This window comes from Mirounga angustirostris, unplaced genomic scaffold (genome assembly GCF_029215605.1).
Source record: "Mirounga angustirostris isolate CCGP_5_RB_7025 unplaced genomic scaffold, mMirAng1.0.hap1 SCAF_9, whole genome shotgun sequence".
Classification (NCBI taxonomy): domain Eukaryota; kingdom Metazoa; phylum Chordata; class Mammalia; order Carnivora; family Phocidae; genus Mirounga; species Mirounga angustirostris.
In genome coordinates, this window is record NW_026991717.1 from 111118313 (window position 1) to 111140371 (window position 22059).

The 22059-nt window shown below is 35.7% G+C and overlaps 1 protein-coding gene and 1 long non-coding RNA gene across 6 annotated transcripts in view; one reads left to right on the top strand and one right to left on the bottom strand.

The window, feature by feature from the left end:
- Positions 1 to 22059, top strand: part of PALS1 (protein associated with LIN7 1, MAGUK p55 family member) — a 78117-nt gene that overhangs the window by 20106 nt on the left and 35952 nt on the right. For 2 of the 5 annotated variants that reach the window (XM_064571197.1, XM_045901053.2), the window contains exons 2-4: positions 1250 to 1331; positions 7571 to 7858; positions 21406 to 21614. In XM_064571197.1, coding sequence (XP_064427267.1) covers positions 7594 to 7858; positions 21406 to 21614 — 474 coding nt within the window. In that variant the 5' untranslated portion in view covers positions 1250 to 1331; positions 7571 to 7593. Of the gene's footprint in view, positions 1 to 1249; positions 1332 to 7491; positions 7859 to 21405; positions 21615 to 22059 lie in introns of those variants that run through there. The other 3 variants (XM_045901052.2, XM_064571196.1, XM_064571198.1) reach the window with 2 other exon arrangements.
- The window catches only part of LOC129046545 (uncharacterized), a 40574-nt gene continuing 25984 nt past the window's right edge, over positions 7470 to 22059 (bottom strand). Inside the window, exons 3-4 of the long non-coding RNA XR_010405217.1 lie at positions 17162 to 17226; positions 7470 to 7604 (exon numbers count right to left, since the gene is read on the bottom strand). This is a non-coding gene — a long non-coding RNA (uncharacterized LOC129046545). The remainder of the gene's footprint in view (positions 7605 to 17161; positions 17227 to 22059) is intronic.

Below are 22059 nucleotides of genomic sequence, written 5' to 3' on the forward strand. Positions count from 1 at the left end.
ATATTTCTCCCTTTTTTTTAGCATGCCTTTTCATTTTCTGAACATGATTTTCTAGTGGGGTATTTTGGGGTGGCTTATTTTGCCACCCTTCAGTGGATTCTAAAAACTTTGTATAATCCACAGATCTTAGCAACTGACTAGATAATAGAGCTTGAAAAAGATTAAGATCTTGGAGATAGTGGTATAATTAACAGTAGGGAAGAAGTTGAGGTCAGTTTGGGATATATTGAAATTGAGATTCCTGGTGATATCTGTATAGAAATGTACTTTCTGTTCCCTCAACCTGGAACCCTTTATTTCTGGACCTTCCCACAGCTGACTCTTTTTTTTTTTTTTTTGTCATTTAGGTCTCAGTGCAAATATCACCTCCTAAAATAGGCCTTCCCTGGCCTTCTTATCTAATGCTGTCCCTTCCAAACATCACTGTTTATTATATTAGTTTCACTTTCTCTCTAGCTCTTTATCTGAAGTCATCTTATCATGTTTGCTCTGTATTATCTGTTACTCTGCTGGAATATAAGCTCCATTAGGACAGCAGGATCCTCTCCTGTCTTGGTCCAGTGTAGCATCAAAATTTCCCGCTCTGAATTAACTGTGGTTCCTGTCTGTCAAATTCTTTTTTATCTTTTTAGATCCCTAACTTCTCATTTTCTCAGCATCGTAAGCTATTCATAATATTTAAAATTGGTCCAGAAGTTGTAGTTAAAACAAAGAAAATATATAAACTGCATTTTTATTTGAACCTTAAATTAGAGGTCAAAAGGTATCATTAAAAATAATCTGCAAGGGCGCCTGGGTGGCTCAGATGGTTAAGCATCTGCCTTCGCCTCAGGTCATGATCCCAGGGTCCTGGGATCGAGCCCCACATCGGGCTCCTTGCTCAGCAGGGAGCCTGCTTCTCCCTCTCCCTCTGCCTCTCTCCCTGCTCATGCGCTCTCTCTCTCTCTCTCTCTCTCTCTGTGTCTCAAATGAATAAATAAAATCTTTAAAAAAAAATAATAATCTGCAAAGGGTCTTACCAGTTATGCTTGCTTCTTTCTCCTCACTGATTTCAGGTAATTCACATTGATTTTAATTGCTGTCCATTAAATATTGGGGGGGAGGATTTACATTTTTACTACTTCATACCAGGAAATCCTAGCCATCTGCAAACAATTAGATATCATATTAAATTAACCTTTCTCTCTCACTCTTTCCCCCTAAAAAATACTGCAGACCTTTACACTTGATTGTCTCTCCTCTCTTTTAGAGTAAGAAAACCTGCGTTCTGTGAAAAACCAGAGAAGAAAAACTAAGAGGATAGTAGACAAGTTCTTTACAATTTGCATAACGTAAGTTCTTTTCACTATTCTTGGCCTGAATCTTCTGTTAGCTGACAAAGCTGTTTCTATGGAAACAAATAGTCCAACTTCTTAGAATGTCAGAGGAATGCTGATCACTTAAAATGAAACTTCCCAGCTGCTAGTCAAAAGGCATTGCTTGTGGGAGAAGGGGAGGAAGGATAATTGAAAAAAAAATCCAGAGTTCTGGACACTAGTGTAGACGACCATCTTCATGTTCCCCAGCTGTCACACAAATGGTTTTGTTTCTTGGTGTGGAGTTTTCAGTGGGCCTATATCCTTCAGGCTATTTCAGGTCCCCCAATCTCAATCTTTTTTAATTTGAAGCTTATTTAGCTTCCCTTTACCCCCTTCTCCTATAGCCAACTCACATAAGCAAAGCTCTTTCTCCCCAACTGGTTTGAAGCTAGCACTGAAACAGCTTTGGCCTGCCAACCTGAAAATTCATTTTCTTGTTTTTTGGCCTATGTAAAGAGTTTTGACTTCTTTTTTATTTTTATTTTTTTCTTGGGTGGGGGTATGAGCTGGGACTCTGATGAGGATGTGAAATATGGGCTTTTGAGGCATTTTAAAAACAACTTATAATTAGAAGGTTGAGAAGAGAGGAATAGAATACTCTTAGGGCCAGGAACCTGTAACTATATTATCTGCATAAGGCAGTCTTTTATTTACACATAAGGAGGTAATTCTCTAGTTATTTACCAGCTTCTGAATTGTCAAAAGACTTTCTTCTTTTTCTCTTTCTTTTGCTTGCATGCGTGTGTGTGTGTGTGTGTGTGTGTTTTGGAGAGGGAGAGTATAATTCCTTCAGATTACCACATTTTATTGATATGTATTGACTACATATGTGAACTAGAGTATTCATGGTTTGCCTGTTTAAGAATTATAATGATTTCGATGCTAGAACTATAGGACATAGCATAATGTTTCTTTGATTCTGGAAGGACTTTTGAATCTTTTATGGCCCTCATGAATTAACTTGTGACCATTATAAAGTCTTTTGGAGTGTTGTTTGGTGAGATCATTATTTAACCGAGGCGGTCTGGGAAGATTTCTTGAAGGAAATGGGGACTTGTGATAGATCTTGAAGTCAGAAGATGAAAGGAGAAGCAGTTTATATTTCTTATTTCATAAGGTACTTGGGCAGGAAGAAAAAAGATATGCGATAGGCACAAATGAGGAAGGAAACTTAGAAAGTTTGTGTTGGAAATAGAAAGTTTGGATTTACCTTGTGAGTTGGGACTCTGTTCTCTAAGCAATATGAAAGCCATTAGAGGTATTTGAACATAGGAGCGATTTTACTCATATGCTTAATTAAGCATTTGTCCCTTGCTAAATATCAGGGCTATAGAGATGAATAAGATAGATCCCTGCTTAATAGGTGTAGATCATTTACCCATATGACCTGTAGTCACCTTCAAATTAATGTGTCTAAAACTAAACCCATATTATCCTTCAGTTTCTGTCTTCTTTAATTGTTCTTCTCCTGTATTTTCCATCTTAAGGATATTTGCCATCCATCTAGTAACCCAAAGATACTGGTCCTGGAGTCACACTGCCTAGGTTCTTATTCTGAAGCCTCCCTGTTTGCTTGGTCCCTCTGCTGGACAGTATCATGGATCCAGAGATGAGTCAGTATGGTTCCTGACCTTTAAAGGCTTCTAGTCTGATGGGGCGGGCAGACAGAGATACAAATAGCTGTAGTCTGGTTTGATCAGAGATGTGACAGGGGCTGTGGGATTTCAGAGCAGGCACATAACCAGTTTGGGGAGTCATGGAAATCTGGAGGAGGATGTATTTCAACTGAGACTTTTAAAAGGAGAGTGGGCAAGGATTAGATCCTAGGCAGTCTGATTCTGGAGCCTGTTCTCTTAAATATTATGCTGTCTTGGGTAACTGAGTAAGTATAATGGCATTAATTAGAACTGAGAGTGGAGGAAGAAGATTAAGGAGAAATATGAGGGGATTAAAGGGAAATAATGAGTTTAACTCTGGACACGTTAATTTCTAGATCCCTGTAGGACATTTTGGTAGATAAGCTAATGGGCAGGGATCCTGTCTCTATAACCCTAGTACCTAGCCAAGAGTAAATGCTCAGTTACATTTATGTACAAATCACTCTTCTTTTCTAAATCTTTGATGACTTTCTTATTGTCTTGAGAATTAGGGACTTATGTTTAAGACCTTTTGTAAGTTGGACCCAATCAAACTTTCTAGCTGCTCTTCTCTTGTACAATCTGACTGCCTTAGTTCAACTAGCCTTATTTGTACTTTTCCCACACCCTTTATCTTCCTGCCTTTTGTTCATATGGCCTCTTGCTTATTTTTCCATTCTATCTTCAAGACCTGCTTCAGCCCCCATTCCTCATCTACAAAACAGGCATATTTGGAACTACTTTTAGAGTAGTAATGAGGATTAAATGAGTGAATACTGTGTTAAGTGTTTGCAGTATTCTCCAGCACTTAAGTGCTCAGTACATGTTAAAGTTTAAGTGCTGCTACTACTACTTCCTTCTCTTCCTTTTTCTCAACTCTCCTCTTTTTGCTATATGAAAGGCAAACACCAAGTTCCAGTAATTCTGTAACCTATATGTTTTTTTCAACATAACTTTTCTTTGTCCTCACTGTCTTAGTTCAGGACCTCATTTCTTACAGTTGCCTTCAAACTGGTCTCATTGCCAGTCAATCTTACACACTTCTGCCAGAGTGATATTCCTCTAGAAGTGAATGCGACCATGTCAGCTCTGCTTTAAATCCTGTAATAATTCTTACTACTTTTAAGATAAAGGTCTAAGTCCTTAGCTCTTAAACTGTGTCAGTCTGGCCCCCTGCTTGCCTTTTTATCGTTATTCATGTATGGTGTGCTCCCACCGTCCCATCCAGCCTTATTGCATTCTGTTCTGTTTTCTGAAAGTGCTATATTTTCATACTCTTCATTCTTATTGGTCATGTGATTCCCTCTGCCTGGAACAGACTCTTCTATCTGGCTAATTTTTAGTTGTTCTTTGAAATGTTGCTCAAAGAAATGTATCCTTATGTTTTGAGTGTTTGCTGTGACTCCTTACCACATACTAAGTTTCAGAGTCTATGGTCTGTGCAATCCTGTATGAATTTCTGACATTCTTAGTTGAACAAATTCTCACTGGGCATTCTCTATATGATATGTATTGTGTTAAATACTGGGGGGTATAAAAATAAGACCAGACTCTTGTCTTCAATTTAGAATCTAATGAGGAGGAACCAACTGGGAAGTATAATCATTCATTTTCTTTGCTGTCTCTCCCAGTAGACTGTGAACACTCCAAGGGAAATGACCAAAATGGAATTTTAAGCAGATTAATATCAGGTTGCAGAAATTCTTCTGAGAGTAGAAGACTAGATCCAGAAAGACAAGCATGATAATAGTCTAAGCATGAAAACTTTGACCCAGATCACCTGGCCCCATCTCTTTTGCATGAGCTGTAATTCTCCCCTCCCATGATCTATCATGATGAATTATGGACACAGTCTTATAGTTTTTAAGCTGAGAGTTTTAATTTCAGATCATATTTTTATAGACCAGCATATAAGGTAAAAAGTACATTATTCATTATTAAATATGATTTTTAATCCCCGGTAAATATAATTGGAAAAAGTTGAGAGTTTTAATTTTCTGGACATATATATACTCCAAGTTTTTTTTTTTTTAAGGTTTTATTTATTTATTTGACACACAGAGAGAGAGCATAAGCAGGGGGAGCAGCAGGCAGATGGAGAGGGAGAAGCAGGCTCCCTGCCGAGCAAGGAGCCCAATGCAGAGCTCGGTCCCAGGACCCTGGGATCATGACCTGAGCCGAAGGCAGACGCTCAACCAACTGAGCCACCCAGGCACGCCTATACTCCTAGGTTTTTAAAATAAAAATTAAGCATAGGATTACAGTAACTCCCACATACATTTCTGCTTACTTATAATGAGAACATTAAATAAGCTGAATTTGCATTACATATAATCAATATATAAAACTTAAGAACAGCCTAATATAATTCTAATAGTTCTCATTTTACTGAAAAAGAAGGCAATCCAATTATAAATAAGTTATTTATGTGTAGGTCACATAGTTATAAATAAAGAGAGAAGTTAAAATTTGGATATAAGACAGAAAAGTCTACCAAAATTCTTGTGAGAATGTAATGCTAGTGGTTTATGTAGCTTGCATCTGTTTTCCTGCCTGTTGGTCTAGTCATTTTCCTCTCAGTCTAGGTGGGGTTTAGGAAGTCTGTGACAAGATGTTTGAGAGAAGGTTGGCTGGCATTTAGGAGTATTGTTTGAAAACTCAGCTTTTGCTGAGTTGGCGTATGCTCTAACCAGCCTATTTACTGAAGTGATGCTCAACTCAAGGAGGTGGTAGGTTTATTATTGTAAATAGTTTTAAAGTCCTGAACAGAGAAGACTAATTAGATTTAATGTGTGGGTTCACACATACATAAACAATCTGCCTACTTATACCTAAGAAATGGCTAGATGAAAAGCCAGTGTCATCCAGTAAAATATTTTTCTTGTCTAAAATATGTTGAAGTAGGGAGCCTGGGTGGCTCAGTCATTTGGGCATCTGATTCTTGATTTCTGCTGGGGTCGTGGTCTTGAGGTTGTGGGATTGGCCCCGAGTGGGGCTGTGCACTCAGCCTGGAGTCCGCTTCTCTCCCTTTCCCTCTGCCCCTCCCCCTGTTTGTGCATGCTTTCTCTCTAAAATAAATAAATAAATCTTTTAAGAAATAATAAAATATGTTTAAGGATTTTTAAAATAGGAGAATGAAGTTAATAATGGGTTTTTAAAACAGAATCAAATTAATGCTAAGAATTAATATGCTTATGTATTTTTTAGTTTTAAAGCTTGCATATGATATCTCACTTAAAACTCAGAACAAGCCTATGAATAAATTTTCCAGAGAAATCCAAGGTTCAGAGGTGCCTGGGTGGCTCAGTTGTTAAGCATCTGCCTTCGGCTCAGGTCATGATCTCAGGGTCCTGGGATGGAGCCCCGCATCAGGCTCCCTGCTCAGCGGGAAGCCTGCTTCTCCCTCTCCCACTCCCCCTGCTTGTGTTCCCTCTTTTGCTGTCTCTCTCTGTCAAAAAATAAATAAAATCTTAAAAAAAAAGAAAATCGTTTAAGAAAAAAAAGCCGAGGTTCAGAGAGAGAAACTGACTAGTCTTAAATCATAAAACCAGAAGAAGTGGCAGCGGCAGCATTAAAATTCAGTTTCTGGTCTCTAAGTCCAATATATTCTTATTTGCTGTGCAGTGTGACTTTAACATTTTTGGGTAGTAGCAGATCAACCATATTCTCTGAATGAGTCCTCATAAAGAATTAACTCTTAATTCTTCTTTTATTGTGACTGGTTATAAGGACTGATAACCCACATAGTCTTTTTCTCACTTAATGTGATTTTATCCTATAGATGCCTTAGCTGCTAATTAAAGTTTCTTTTTCATTAGGTATCTCCTGCATCTGATAAACTCCTAAAAGTGAATTGTCCCCCACAATACTGCCTTAATCTCAAGTGAGACACCAACATGGCTTGCTGTATGCCCATTTCTTTAGCGGTTAACTAAGAAGTTATTTCAATCTCTTGTAAACTGAGTGTAAAGTACTGTGTTGAGACTCTACAAAGATGATCAAAACATCTTTAAACCTTAAGCACCTATTCTCTACCAGACTAGTACCTAAAACTTTATTACTTTCCCACTTTGCTGAACTTTCTGATACATTGATTTTTCTCAGCTATAGAATTAAACAGTATGCTTCAAATTCTTGGGAGGGGATTTTTTTTAATACCTTGATTTTCTCAGCATTATCTGTAAAATGAAAGGAAAGTACTTAACCTATATAGCCAAATAATGTTGTACACTTACAAGATACTATATTGTGTATAGATTGGAAGTGGGCTGTGTAAAATCTACTTTTATGTTGTAATTCTTACACTTTTTTTCCCCATCTTTCCCCTTAGATTTCCTTCATGGATACATTTCATAGCATTATTATGTGATGTGAGAAGTTTTTTGTTTTTTTGTTTTTTTTTTGAAGTAACATGGATTTTATACTACAGAATCAAGAGATTGGCTTTATAGGAGAAATTGATTTATAAAAAGTGGTACAGGTTTTTATAGATAACCATGACAACATCCCATATGAATGGGCATGTTGCTGAGGAATCAGACAGCGAAGTAAAAAATGTTGATCTTGCATCACCAGAGGAACATCAGAAGCATCGAGAGATGGCTGTTGACTGCCCCGGAGATTTGGGCACCAGGATGATGCCAGTACGTCGAAGTGCACAGTTGGAGCGTATTCGGCAACAACAGGAAGACATGAGGCGTAGGCGAGAAGAAGAAGGGAAAAAACAAGAACTTGACCTTAATTCTTCCATGAGACTTAAGAAACTAGCCCAAATTCCTCCAAAGACTGGAATAGATAACCCTATATTTGATACAGAGGAAGGAATTGTCTTAGAAAGTCCTCATTATGCTGTGAAAATACTAGGTAAGTAAATACAGCAGTATAATAGAAAATAGAAAAATAGAAAATACTTTTGTTTCTCTTGCCTTAACATAAATGTGTACAGGAAGGAAGAGGAGTATAATAGAATGTAAGTAATAGCAATTTGAATTCAGACCAAGATAAGTTCTTTTCATGCAAAGGCCATATAACCAACCATCACTGTTTACTTTTAGTCACATAGAGCTAAAGCATAGGGCTAAAATGTTCAGTCACTACATGGTTTTTAGATACCATCTTTGAATTAAAAATTTCTATATGTGGGCTAACATTTATAGCCTTGAAATTCACCTTTTATTTCAAACTCAAACTTTTATATCAAAATTACTGAAAAGCAGTTTTCAGGTTTTGAATTTGATTTCCTTGAAGTTTGTAAAATTGTAATGAAATTATTATCTGTAACTTATAATCTATTTGATTTTCTTTAATTAATGACTGCCAATAAGAAGTGGAGCTGTTCCTATGGCATCATATACATAAAACATGGCTCAAAACTACCAAACTCCATTCTGTGAAAAAAACAAAAACAAAACAGCGCCATGAGTTATTAGTAGATGTAAACAAAAAAGAAATCTGTGACCAAATAAATTTTGAGAACAGTGGGTTAAATAAGTTAAACCTCTATTACAGGACTTTAGATCCTTTAGAGTGCTAATATGCATTATGAATCTGCAAGGGAGATTGATGTCAAATATATGTTTCCAAACTTAGAATATTTGATCATTGAACGTACTTCCTTCCCTTCCTACACACACACACACGCACACACGAATAATCTGTGAACCGGTGTTATGGGTATACATTAATCTGCTTCCCTTAAAACCAGGCTAACTCAAATTAAGTATTCTATTTATTGGCATTTATTATTTATAGATGTGAAAATAGAGCTACTTCCACTTTTTTTTTTCTTTTTTTACTTCCACTTTTCTATGGAAGGAGAGAGTTTTCATTGTTGTTCTTCCATTCATTTAGGTGTCTATTGAGCTCTGTACTCATACCATCCTATGTAATATCCACAATAATTCTATTAACAGGACTTTATAATCTCCATTTTGGAAATAAAGAAATTGAAATTGAGTTAACTCACTGTTTAAGATTCCAGGCTAATAAGTGGTAGAGCCAAGTCTGAATTTGCTTGATCTAGGTATGCAGTTGGTGTACTCCAAAGAGTTTGAGTAAAGAATGATGTCCAGTGTGCTCTTCACTCACTGGATCAGAACTCTTGCTACCAGGAGTAGTAGCAAGGTAATTTTCCCAAAGATACCATATATACTAGATTTGTTCCTCACAAAGTCTCTATGTTCTAAGTCTGAAACAGTTCCTACTATATCACATCATCTTCTTTGTTATAAATTTATTAAGGAACCACGTTTCTTGACAGAAAGCAACATGCATGCTTCTCTGTGTTTTAAAAAATCAGACGTGTGCAGTGATAGTGAAGTCTGGTAAATGCCTTCAGGTATTTTAATTATAGTGAAAATAGGCAGACAGCATCTCCCTTGCTGTCCTGCCCACCGCGCTCTCGCAGTGTATTCAATAAACTTTGTCTCCTTTAAAAAAAAAAAAAAAAAAATTATAGTGAAAACAGAAAAAATACATATTTTCAAAATACGTTTACCTGAAAGAATTTTGTGCTCTTTTTTCCAAAGAGTTTTGTTAGAGTAAAAATATTTAATTCCCGATTGCCTCTTACTGGCCCTCATCTCCCACCACTCCTTTGTTTTTTTTAACTTACTTGAGATAGAGAGGGAACACGAGCAGGATTGGAGGGGCAGAGGGAGAAGGTAAAGCAAGCTCTCCACTGAGCAGGGAGCCTGATGCAGGGCTCGATCCCAGGACCCTGGGATCATGACCTGAGGAAGGCAGACACTGAACCAACTGAGCTACCCAGGCACCCCTCCACTGTTTTTTATTAAAATATTCTTGTAAATATTCTCTCTGACTTGGAGAATGATTACATTGTAATATATCCAGCCCAAGCCTGGATTGATTATTCCTTTTTTCTTTTAAATTTTTAAATTTTTAAATTAAGATTAATGTATTTGTCCATTTGCTCTACTTAGATCAGGCAGAAAAATCTATCTAATAGATAATATTCATGTACTCTCAGTAAAGAAACAAATACAGCTTAAGCCAGATTCACTTTAGTGAAACTTTTTTTTTTCCCAAAGCACAGAAGATTGGAGACCATTTCTCTCAAATTTTTTGGTTTTTCCTATTTCTGTTTATATGTTGCTTGCCTAACTTTTCTGCAAGTGTAGATTAAAGGACAGCTATATTTTCTTCCAGCTTGCAGTCCATTGTGGTTTTCAAAAATACCTTTGTGCAGTCCTTGAATTTAAGGCTGTTTCACATATTTTGTTTTAAAGTAGTTCAAAATGTAGTACCAGGGGCACCTGGTGGCACAATTGGTTAAGAGTCTGACTCTCAGTTTCAGTTTAGGTCATGATCTCAGGGTTGTGAGATCAAGTCCCCTATCGGGCTCCACGCTCAGCATGGAGCCTGCTTGAGATTCTCTCTCCCTTTCCCTCTGCCCCTCCCACTCATGTGCTCTCTCCCTCTCACAAATAAATCTTTTTTTAAAAAATGTAAGAGGTATCTGTAATTCAATTTTTGAATAGAATACTTAATACTTTGAGAAATAAGTAATAGGTTTATTGCTGATAGACTCAACACAAATGTGTTAATTATAGAAAACATGATAAGTTAGTGGAAGTTACAGAGTTGTTATTGCCAGTCAAAGCTTCATTTTTGGATATACTGAGTTTTAAGTTTTCATTTTAAAATGAAGTGTAATAGCTTTATACCAAACATTTTTTTCCTGTACATAATTTGCTAACACATCAAAGTACAACAGAAGTACTCCCTTAAAGTTGTGTCTCCCTGCCAGTATTTTAATTAATAAACACATGCCAGAGGCAACTGCTCAGCCTTTTCACAGCCAGAAACAGCCACCTTGTTTTAAATGAGGGAAGGATGCGACAACTAATTTCTTTCTTTAAGAGGAAGCCATCAGTTTCCAGTGATACATCATCATTTATCTGTGAGTAGAGAAAATACTATTTTAAGAATTGAAAATATGATTGGAAGGTGGGATACTTTGGGTCATGTGTTTTTTTTTTTTAAGATTTTATTTATTTGAGGGTAGTGGTTTTTAATGAAAGGATTTATAAATTAGGTACTGTTTAATAATAAAAGTGCAGGGATGGAATTGATAGAAAATATTCTGAAAGGATGAACTGAACTTGCTTGTTTAAAAGCAGTCAAAATCTTATTAAAAGGGGTGCCTGGGTGGCTCAGTCTGTTAAGCATCTGCCTTCGGCTTAGGTCATGATCCTAGGGTCCTGGGATTGGGCCCCGCATCGGGCTCCCTGCTCACCAGGCGGGGAGTCGGCTTGTCCCTCTGCGCCTTATCCCACTCGTGTTCTCTCGTGTGCATGTGGTCTCACAAATAATACAATCTTTTAAAAAATTTTTAGAACCTTATTAAAAGAAAAGGGTGATGTGGGAATTTAATTTCAAATAAATAATAATTAGTATTATAAATTATAAGAATTTTGATATATCAGGGAAGCTTTCCTTAAAATTGGCATGAGTTATTAAAACTTGGCTTTGCTTCAAATAAAATCTCATTGTCTTGTTCTCTTTCATAAGCAAAACAAACTACTTCATGAGGGAAATTCTGAGAAAATAACAAAGCAGGTTAGAGTAGGATGAAGTAGAGTAGAATCATTTTTCAGATACCTCTAGATTTCAGGTGCCACTGTTTTTGTTTGTTTTTATATTCACATAGAAGTAATTTGGGGCCAGGGTTGTAGACAAGTAAATATAATAGAATATTTAAAGGGAATAAAGGAGGAAACACTGTCATCTATCACATATGAAGAGACCTTTGGAAAGGCATACCCACCCACCCACACACACCCATGATGTTTTGTGGTTAATAAGGAGACCCTTGAAATTCGTGATTAGGGGCTTTTTAATTCATACCAGATGCTATTAGTGTGAAGATAAAAGGTACGCCAAGGGGCAGAAAATTAGGATGAATAAAATACTTCATTATATTAATTAATAGCATGTTTCAGTCTTGATTTGTGTCTACTATTTTTGCCACATGTCTCTGAGTATTCAGCTATAAAGTCAATAGTATTCCTGTATTTGATGTTACAAAGTAAAATATATCTTCTACATTTCTTTGTTATTTTTTGACTTCTGACTGACCATGGGATATACTGGAATTTTGCTAGACTGTGATAAATGTTTTTAAAGATTGGCTTTAAGGAAAGTTTATTTAAGTTCAACAAACAAAATTCCAGTGCCAGTAACCTTGAGTTCAGCCTATTTCTGAAAAACTAATAATTATTATTAAATTTTTCCTCAGCTGCTATAGATGTTTCCAAGCTCTTTTAGTCATTCCTTGTGGAACTTTTTTTTCTGGGAGTAACATGATTAGACTTATGGGTACTAGATTTAATGTTTAAAATGTTGGGTCTGTTTGAAAATTTTCTGATTTGTTCAGATTGCTAAAATTAGAGCTAATCTAGAGTAAAGATTAGAAAATTCATTATAATATGTTTATAGTCATGTAATGTTTGGTTGTTAAATGTGCATAATTCTACTGAAAAATAATTAACTGCTATACCAGTCTTTGATACATTGCATCAAAACTTCATTCTGCGTATTAAGTAATAATAGATTTTAGCTTTTGCCTCTTGCAAAGACTTGCATCATTGTGTCATATGTTCAGAAATGCAGGACATCACTGAATCATTGGAAAGGGATGTCTGGATGCAGATGTAGAGTTTGAATATTTTTTATTTTCATTTAATTGCTATTGACATTAGACAGGTTACTTAACTTTTCTAAGCTTAAGCTTCTGAAGTTTGACTAAAATTTAGCTTTTTTTAAAAAAATTTTATTTATTTATTTGGGGGTGGAGGGAGCAGGGGGAGGAGCAGAGGAGAAAAAAATCTCAAGCAGATTCCATGCTGAGCGTGGAGCCCAATGCGGGCTCAGTTTCACAACCCTGAGATCATGACCTGAGCCGAAACCAAGAGTCAGACACTTAACCGACTGAGCCACCCAGGCACCCTAAAATTTAACTTTTGTAAGAACCAGAAGCCACCAGAGATCATCTAACCTCTTAGTCCATGAAGTTAATTTGTGGATCTTAACCAGCAAATTTTCATTTTGTTTTTCTAAAATAACAAATTTTTTAAGATATAATTCATATGGTGACCTGGGTGGCCGTTAAGCATCCGACTCTTGGTTTTGGCTCATGTCATGATTTCAGGGTCATGAGATTGAGCCCCGTGTTGGGCTCTGAGCTCAGCGGGGAGTCTACTTTTCTCCCTTCCTCCCTCGCCCGCTGCCCCTCCCCCCACTTCTACACACACTCTCTCTAAAATAAATCTTAAAAAAAAAGACATTCATATACCATAAAATTAACTCTTTTAAAGGTGTGTTATTCATGAGTTTTTAGTATATTCACAAGATTGTGCAACCATCACCACTGTATAATTTCGGAGTGTTCTCATTAAAAGAAACTCCGTACCCATTAGCAGTCACTCCTATTCTCTCCTCTCCCTAACAACCCTAGTCTACTTTCTGTTTATAGATTTGTTTATTTGGGACATTTCCTATAACTCATACAATATGTGACCTTTTGTGACGGGCTTATTTTTACGTAGCATATTATTTTCAGGATTCATTGAGTTATAGCATGGACTAGTACTTCATTCCTTTTCATAGCTGAATACTCTGTTGTATGGACATGCCACATTTTGTTTATCCATTCATCTGCTGATGGAACATTTGGGTTGTTTCCACCTTTTGGCTACTGTAATAGTGCTAAGCATATTCACATACAAGTTTCTGTTTGAACACCTGTTTTTAATTTCTTTTGGGTACATACCTAGGAATGGAATTGCTGGTCATGTAGTAATTCTTTGTTTAAGTTATTGAGGCTTCCAGAGTACCTGTACTGTTTTCTGTTCTCATCAGCAATGTGTAGAGGGTTCCAGTTTCTGTACATCCTTGCTTCTACTTGTATTATATGTTTTTTAATTTTAGCCATCCTATCAGTCAGTAATTTTTTTAAGAACTAGATTAAATAGAAAACATTAAAATATATTGCACATAGGTATTTATAAATCTTATATTTCAAATAGCTTTGTGTATTGCCAACAAAAGTTTGAGAAATACTATCCTAGTCAAACCCACTCATTTTATAGAAAGGCCCAGAGACTTGCAGTGGGTTGTCCAGTGACATATAATGCAACTAACAAGTGGTGGAGCAATAATTAGGACCCAGGTATTCTCATCCCAGATTTGGGGCTTCAATGACAGTTTTTCATTGTCTTACCATGTTTAGGGATAAGATTTTTCCTGTGCTGTCTCTCTTAACTATCTTTGCCTGTATACTTAACTGGTATTTGTTTTTAATTTGTAACCCAATTTGTTAATGAGTAATTACTGTTCAGTATTTTTCATGAGCTTCTGATTTTTTTTTTTAATTCATTTTGACTTGGTCCACTGCCAACCAAAAATCAAAGATCTGAATTTTATGTTCTTAAATTTGGAAAGAAAAAAGAAAAAGTCTACCTCTGTTTAAGCAAAGATTTCCAGAATGAATGTTCTGATTTTGATTCAGCAATAGATATACTGGAAACTGATATAATTTCCTCATACTCAGAAATATTAAGGTCCTCATCTGAATATTCAGCTTGACCATCCAGTGTAGGAGAAAAGAAGAAATCTTTAAAAGTTTCAGAAAAAAAGTTAAAAGTTGGTTGAAATCCAGAAATTTCTGCGGATAGGTTAAGGAAATCTGTATTATTTAAACAATGAGATGGAAGATTGTTATGCTAGAATAGATCTCTAGAAACTGTCTTTTCATTTGGGTGTAAATGATAGCATGAGTTAAAATAAGCAAAGCTAATCCAGGGTAGGTGGTGATCACCATTACTTCGAAAGTTCTCCAGAGATGGAGATTCCTTAGCTTCCTTGTGTAATTTTATTTTGTACCCTTAAAGCCAAAAAGTTCTCCCATATGACTGCCTATGATAGAATTTCAGATAGAGCAACTCTTGGTTTTTGCTTTCTGTTGCCTAATTTAAATTTAACTTCATTTTTTTTATATTTTAGGCTACCAGGAGAGGGCCAAGGGGAAAGGAGAGGGTTCGGGGGGTAGATTTGTAGATTTATGGGTATGTTTGTATTTATCTGATTAATTGTATTCCAATGCCAAATAGAAGTAATTTTTTTAGATAATGTATAATAGATAAAATAATAATAGATAATAGATAATATAATAGATCTAGATAATATTAAACTATTTAAGTGTTATAAGAAATGTTAGAAAAGATGATGGGAACTTAAAACAATTTCTACTGAACATCAGGTAAGAAGAAATAGATCTAACTGTGGGACAAAGAATTTAAACTAGATCTAAAGAACTTTCTTGTAGGGAAGCTGTGGCAGACTAGAATTTATCCTCAAAGCCAGATTTGATATACTTGCCTTTGCCGCCTTCTCCTCTGCAGTGTCCCCTTTTCTGCCCTCCCTCTGTCCTGCCTTACTGTGGTTATATCTCTGCTGCAATACTCCCTTCCCTCTCTGCACTTTGTCATTCTCGCTAGCCCTGTGATTCTCCATGTATCTTTCTATTTTTCTGTCCATGTGGCTCTTTATCCTTATGTTTCCCCTGTTGTGTCTCTGTTTATGGGAATGGGGAAAGGAGTCTCTATTCTCTGGATTCTGTCGTCTTTTTATTGTGTATCTTCATTGTTAATTACAGAAGAGGGTACATATTTGACAGGACTGATTTAGTTGTATCTGATTGGATTTTTAAAATTCCTTCTGGGGGGGTGCCTGGGTGGCTCAATCATTAAGCGACTGCCTTCGGCTCAGGTCATGATCCCAGGGTCCTGGGATCGAGCCCCGCTTCGGGCTCCCTGCTCTACAGAAGCCTGCTTCTCCCTCTACCACTCCCCCTGCTTGTATTCCCTCTCTCGCTGTCTCTCTCTCTGTCAAATAAATAAAATAAAATCTTTAAAAAAAAAATTAAAATAAAATAAAATTCCTTCTGGAATTGTACAGAATGTTTTGTTTTAAGTAAACAAATATAACCTGCATCAGACAATGATATAGGAGCACCTGGGTGGCTCAGTCAGTTAAGCATCTGACTTCGGCTCAGGTCATGATCTCAGGGTCCTGGGATCGAGTCCCATGTCAGATTCCCCACTCACTACAGAGTCTGCTTGCTCCTCTTGCTCTGCCCCTCTCCCCACTTGTGCTCGTTCTCTCTGACTCTCTCTCTCAAATAAATAAAAAAATAATTTAAAAAAAGATGTACAATATAGGACCTAAGGGTTTTTTAACCTACAACTAAATATTCTGACCGTTGAAATTAAGAATTTTTATATGAAACTAAAATGTGAATGAGAATGTGTGTCAAAGTGAGAATCCCTGAGTTGATGTTACCCACAATAATTTTTCATTAGACATCAACCTTAATACCAAAGAAAAGATCCTTTGTCAGAATTACATTCAGAATTTTCTAGTAAAGAACTGAGTAAAGACTGTGAACTCATATCGTGATTAGTATTTTAAGACTAATGGCTGTAGGTGTCTGTTGCTTTCTATGTGATTTTAAAACTTATTGGACAGAGGCAGCATCATTTTTAATGTCTTTTAAATTGATAAGCCTTTTAAAAAGCTTTAAAAAAACACTAATTTCATCAGGATCTGGGTATTTTGTATTTTTTCTTAAATATTCATTTGTTTCAACTACATGTAGTTTAGTCTATATCTTCTAGTCAATCTACATATATTTAATGAAGTTTTAAAAACTCACTGAGTGTCTGCTTTTCTACTTGTTCACTAAACATTCTTTTTTTTTTTAAAGATTTTATTTATTTATTCATGAGAGAGAGAGAGAGGCAGAGGGAGAAGCAGACTTCCCACAGAGTGGGGAGCCCGATGCGGGACTCGATCCCAGGACTCCGGGACCATGACCTGAGCCGAAGGCAGACGCTTAACCATCTGAGCCACCCAGGCGCCCGTTCACTAAACATTCTTAATGAAAACATTTGGATCTGAAGGACGAGAGTACTTTGAGCAGCTTTCCTGCATGGTATTATAAAAGTAGCATTTGGAGGGTGAATAAAACACATGCATTATATGCATTATATGTATGAAGATGTACAAAACAGCTAGAGAAAATTCTAAAGATACGTGGTTCTAGCTGTCTTTAGCTAGAACGTATAAGCTCCTCTAAATACTGACCTGTGTACATTACATGCTGCGTATGGGGCAAAAAGACATCTCAGGACAGCTTTTCGCCCTAGAATCTGCAAAAAAACAAAAAAGTATCTTTTTTATTCCCTTGGTGTGGCAGAAAAGCTTTGCCTTACAAGTTTGAAGAAGTGGATTCTTCTTATACTCCTCCATGGTCTTTGTGGCTTTAGAACTCAATATGCACAAATTGCCAGATTTCATCTTTCTCTGGAACCTGCATTCCCTTACACTATCCATTTTGGACTAAGAACAAAATTTCCTATTTCCTATCTGAGCAGTGTCTTAACTGTGAGCTGATCTGAAATAAGGTCATTGATCTCAAGTTGTATCTCTCATTAAGCCGTCCTAGTGTGAGTTACTCTTCTTTACTTTCCCTAGTTTTTCTCTATGACATGACTATACTATCTCATTTTATACTTAAAATATTCTAAATATGAGAATTATATGCTGTGTTTACCACAGAGCAGAAAAAGGGCAACAAAAACTATTTGCCAATGAGGAAATAGAATAACTATAAAAAAAAGACACAAAAACTCCATATAGCAGTCAGTTATCTTCATCTCAAGTATATCATATCTTAAAATATAGTAACCAATGTTAATAAAGCTTTTAAGTCAGTGGTTCTTAACCAAAAGGGTACATTATAATAAACTTAAAATCAGTACATATGTATTTATATTTAATGACATTCAGGAAGACAAGGAGATTCTGATTGTGTTTGAGGTAGAACTCTCACGACCTATCTTTGCAGGTTCCCTTAGTAATTCTCATAAATATCCTCGATTAAAAAATCATTGTTCTGATAAAGCAAGAAAAGGTAGTTAGTACCTATCTGGTGGGCAATTTGTCAATATGTATCAAAGTTTTAAATGTTTTTATTATCTGATCAGTAATTTTAGGTGTTTATTCTAAAGAAATTGGAAAATAACAGATTGCAAAACAGTTACTATGTGACCTATATGGTTAAATCAGCATTTTTTTTTTTAAGTCTGAAAGGGGGGCGCCTGGGTGGCTCAGTCGTTAAGCGTCTGCCTTCAGCTCAGGTCATGATCCCAGGGTCCTAGGATCGAGCCCCACATTGGGCTCCCTGCTCAGCGGGAAGCCCACTTCTCCCTCTCCCACTCCCCCTGCTTGTGTTCCCTCTCTCGCTGTGTCTCTCTCTGTCAAATAAATAAATAAAATCTTTAAAAAAATAAAAAGTCTGAAAGGCTGTATAGTATAACAACTTAACACCAGTAATTATAGCTGGAATATAAAACAACAATTTTTATTTTTTTTAATTTTTTTAATTTTTTTTTTTAATTTTTTTTATTGATTTATTCATGAGAGACAGAGAGAGAGAGAGAGAGAAGCAGAGGGAGAAGCAGTCTCCCAAGGAGCAGGGAGCCTGATGCGGGACTCGATCCCAGGACTCTGGGATCATGACCTGAGCCGAAGGCAGACGCTTAACTGAGCCACCCAGGCGCCCCAATTTTTTTTTTTTTTTTAATAATGTCAGTATTGCAGTGTCCTTATGGGTGGTTTGGTACCAGGAGACATTAATGCAGAAGTTCCTTTGCCTTTAAAAGTTTAAATATTCTTGGTGTTGAACAGACAATAGAGAGATGGTTATCTTTTGTGCTGACTGAAGTTGCTTATTGATTACAGTCAGTGGTGATATCTGAAGCCCTTGATTTTTCTCATTGCCCTGACAACCAGTCTGAGCTCTTTTAAATAATTACTAAACTTTTAAATAGGAATCTCATTATCCACCCAGTGAAGTCTAAGATAGTCCTCCTAGGATTGTAGACAATTACTGCTTTAACTACTTTGTTGGTTTTATAATTCTTTTTCCTTTTAAGATATTTAAATGTTTTCCTGTTTTGCTCTAAAGATACTTTAAGCCTATTGAATTCTTTATACTCTTAGGAATTCTTTATATACTTAGGTAATTCTGTGGTAACCTCTTTGAATTTGATGGAATCTGACATTCCATATTCTTTTTTTCCTCCCAGGTTTACCAAAGTATATTTGACAAGTAAAATTGTATGTATTTAAAGTGTACAATATGATGATTTGATGTATACATTGTGAGATATTTAGCACAATTAATTAACACATCCATAACTTCACTTACTATGTGTGTATAGTATGAGAGAGTAGTTCTTGCCATAGTCATCATGTAGCTCCTCAGAACTAATTCACCTTAAAAGCAACAGTTTGTACTCTGACGAACATCTCCCAGTTTCCCCTATCTATATTCTTTCTTTCTAGTGTTCTAGATATTAGCTTACCTTATGGTTAAATTCTAGCTATTTCTCAAGTTTTATTTAGCTCTGGGGCACACGATTGACAAGTTTTGACTTTCCAGTTTTTTCCCCTAGTTATTTGCTGCATTTTAAATTACTGAAGAGTGTATCTGTATATTTTATAGGGACTAAATCTGTTTTGATTTGGGGGGAAAGGATAAGGAACCTCAAGAATCAACTCTGAAGAACTATTCAAATCTATGAAAGAATTTAACTGCTGTATAGTAGTAATTATAAGATACATGTATAAGAATCAGTAGCTTTTCTGCAGGCTGTATATGAAGAAAACTAATAAAAAGACTTCAGCTGAGAGGGTTTTTTCCACGTGTTTGTGTATAAGACAGTAGTGTCCACTGTAAGTTTTTCCCAGACTCATACAGGCTTAATTTCAGTCAGAATCTCAATAGACTTCTCTTTTTAGAGGAATGAGAGAGAGTGGGTAGTACCTTGAAAAAATTATTCTGTAACTCATTTTGAATGGTCAAGACATTTTTGAAAATGTAATTAGCAAGTACTTGACATATCAATATGAGGAAAGACTGAAATGCTACTATAATAAAACACTGTGGCTCTGATAGACCAATGGACTAGAAACAGACCCTGTTATATGTAAGATTTTGGTGGTATCATGAATCAGTGGAACAGTAAAGATTATTCAATAAGTGGTGTTAGAATAATTGTTAACCACTTGGAAGAAAAGAAATGAAGTTAAAATTTCCCCTCAAATCTATACCAAAGTAAATTCTAGATGGATTAAAGTTAATTATGAAGTAGAAGCCGTAAGAAGCCAAAAGAAATGTAGGCAAATATTTAATGACCTAGCAGAAGGAGTTTATAAGCACAGAAACAGTGAAAGAAATCACACAGGAAAAGGTGGATCATTCTTAACATAAAAGAGTTGAAAACTTCTATAATAAAAGCTACCATAGACACAGTTAACAGACGAATGAAAAAATTGTTTCTGACAAATGTAACAAAAACACACACATGCACACATCTACCTGTCGCGGGGCAGGGAAGAAACACCTGGTGGCTCTTAACCATTTTGGGATAACGCTCTCCCAGAAAAATGCGTGCACTGCATATGCACACTAACAGGCATGTACACACATACACATGCCCACAATTTTCAGTATAATTTTAGGAGACTAACATGTGCACAAGAGTTTTATGGACCACAAAGAAGTGCCTGGTAAATATGACTAAATCTCACCTTCCCCATTAAATAAATTGGTTTTATAGAACTGTAAAGTCGAATATTAGTGAAAATATTGCTAATGGGATGTAAATTAAATTAGCAAAACTTCTCTGGAAAGCTTTTTGGTTTTTAAAATGTCAGAATCTTATTTAAAAATTCTATTTCTAGGAGTTATTTTAAGAAAACAGACTCTCAGACAAATTTTATTCAGCTATGATCATTATGTATTGAAATGCTTATTATTTATAGTAGCAAAAAATTGGGAGGGAAGTAACCTGAATGCTCAATTCTAATGTAATGGTAATTTAAATTATGGTTTAGCCATGCAACCGAGTATCATGGAGCCATTATATATAATGTTTTTAAAAGAGTACTTGGCGATGTGGGAAAATAATTAAAATGTACTGTTAAATGAAAAAAGCAAATACTCAGAGATATTTAAAAAAAAAGTTTCTAGGTGATGGGACTATTGTTGATTTTAAATTTATTTCTGTATTCCTCATTCATTTTTATAGTGAGTATGTATTTTATATTTCAAATGCTTGGAAAAATGTTATTCTGTTTTGTATAATTTTTAGAGTTTTACTTAAAAATAGGTAAAATTATAGTGATTTAACTCTCAAAAATATATGCAAGGTTTTTTTTGGGAAAACTTAAATCGACTGGTTCAAGAAAGTTTATCTTAAAACACATGTTGAATTAAGACAAACAATTAATTTTTGGATACCTTTTCCTTCTCCTACTAGAAGTGGAAGACTTGTTTTCTTCACTTAAACATATCCAACATACTTTGGTAGATTCTCAGAGCCAGGAGGATATCTCACTGCTTTTACAACTTGTACAAAATAAAGATTTCCAGAACGCATTTAAGATACACAACGCTGTCACAGTACACATGAACAAGGCCAGTCCTCCTTTTCCTCTTATCTCCAGTGCACAAGATCTTGCCCAAGAGGTATGTATTCTGAACATCTGCTTGAAATATACAGGCTAATTGTTGGTGATAGTAAGGCAGTATTATTGGAAAATACTGATGTGACTATAAGCCTTGTTTGAATTAATTACTTTTGATCACATGTTAATAATTTATTGTGTTAGGAAAAATTTGCTACATGCATTTTATCCTGAAAAAATATATACTTCAAAATCAGAGCTCTGTTTCATGAAAAGAAGTGTTAGTTTTATATATAAAATTATATATTTGCATAGTGAGATGTTTGTCTAACTTACTAAAGTGAAGTTTTTTTAGTGCTTTTATAAGTGTATAGTTTTATTTTAAGCATTATACATTTATAAACTGAGATGAGTACTGATGAGATAAAGTCATATCTGATAACCAGGTGTCGTAAATATACAACTTCTAAAATGTGTTGTTTGTAGATATTTTGAAGTTTTTCCTG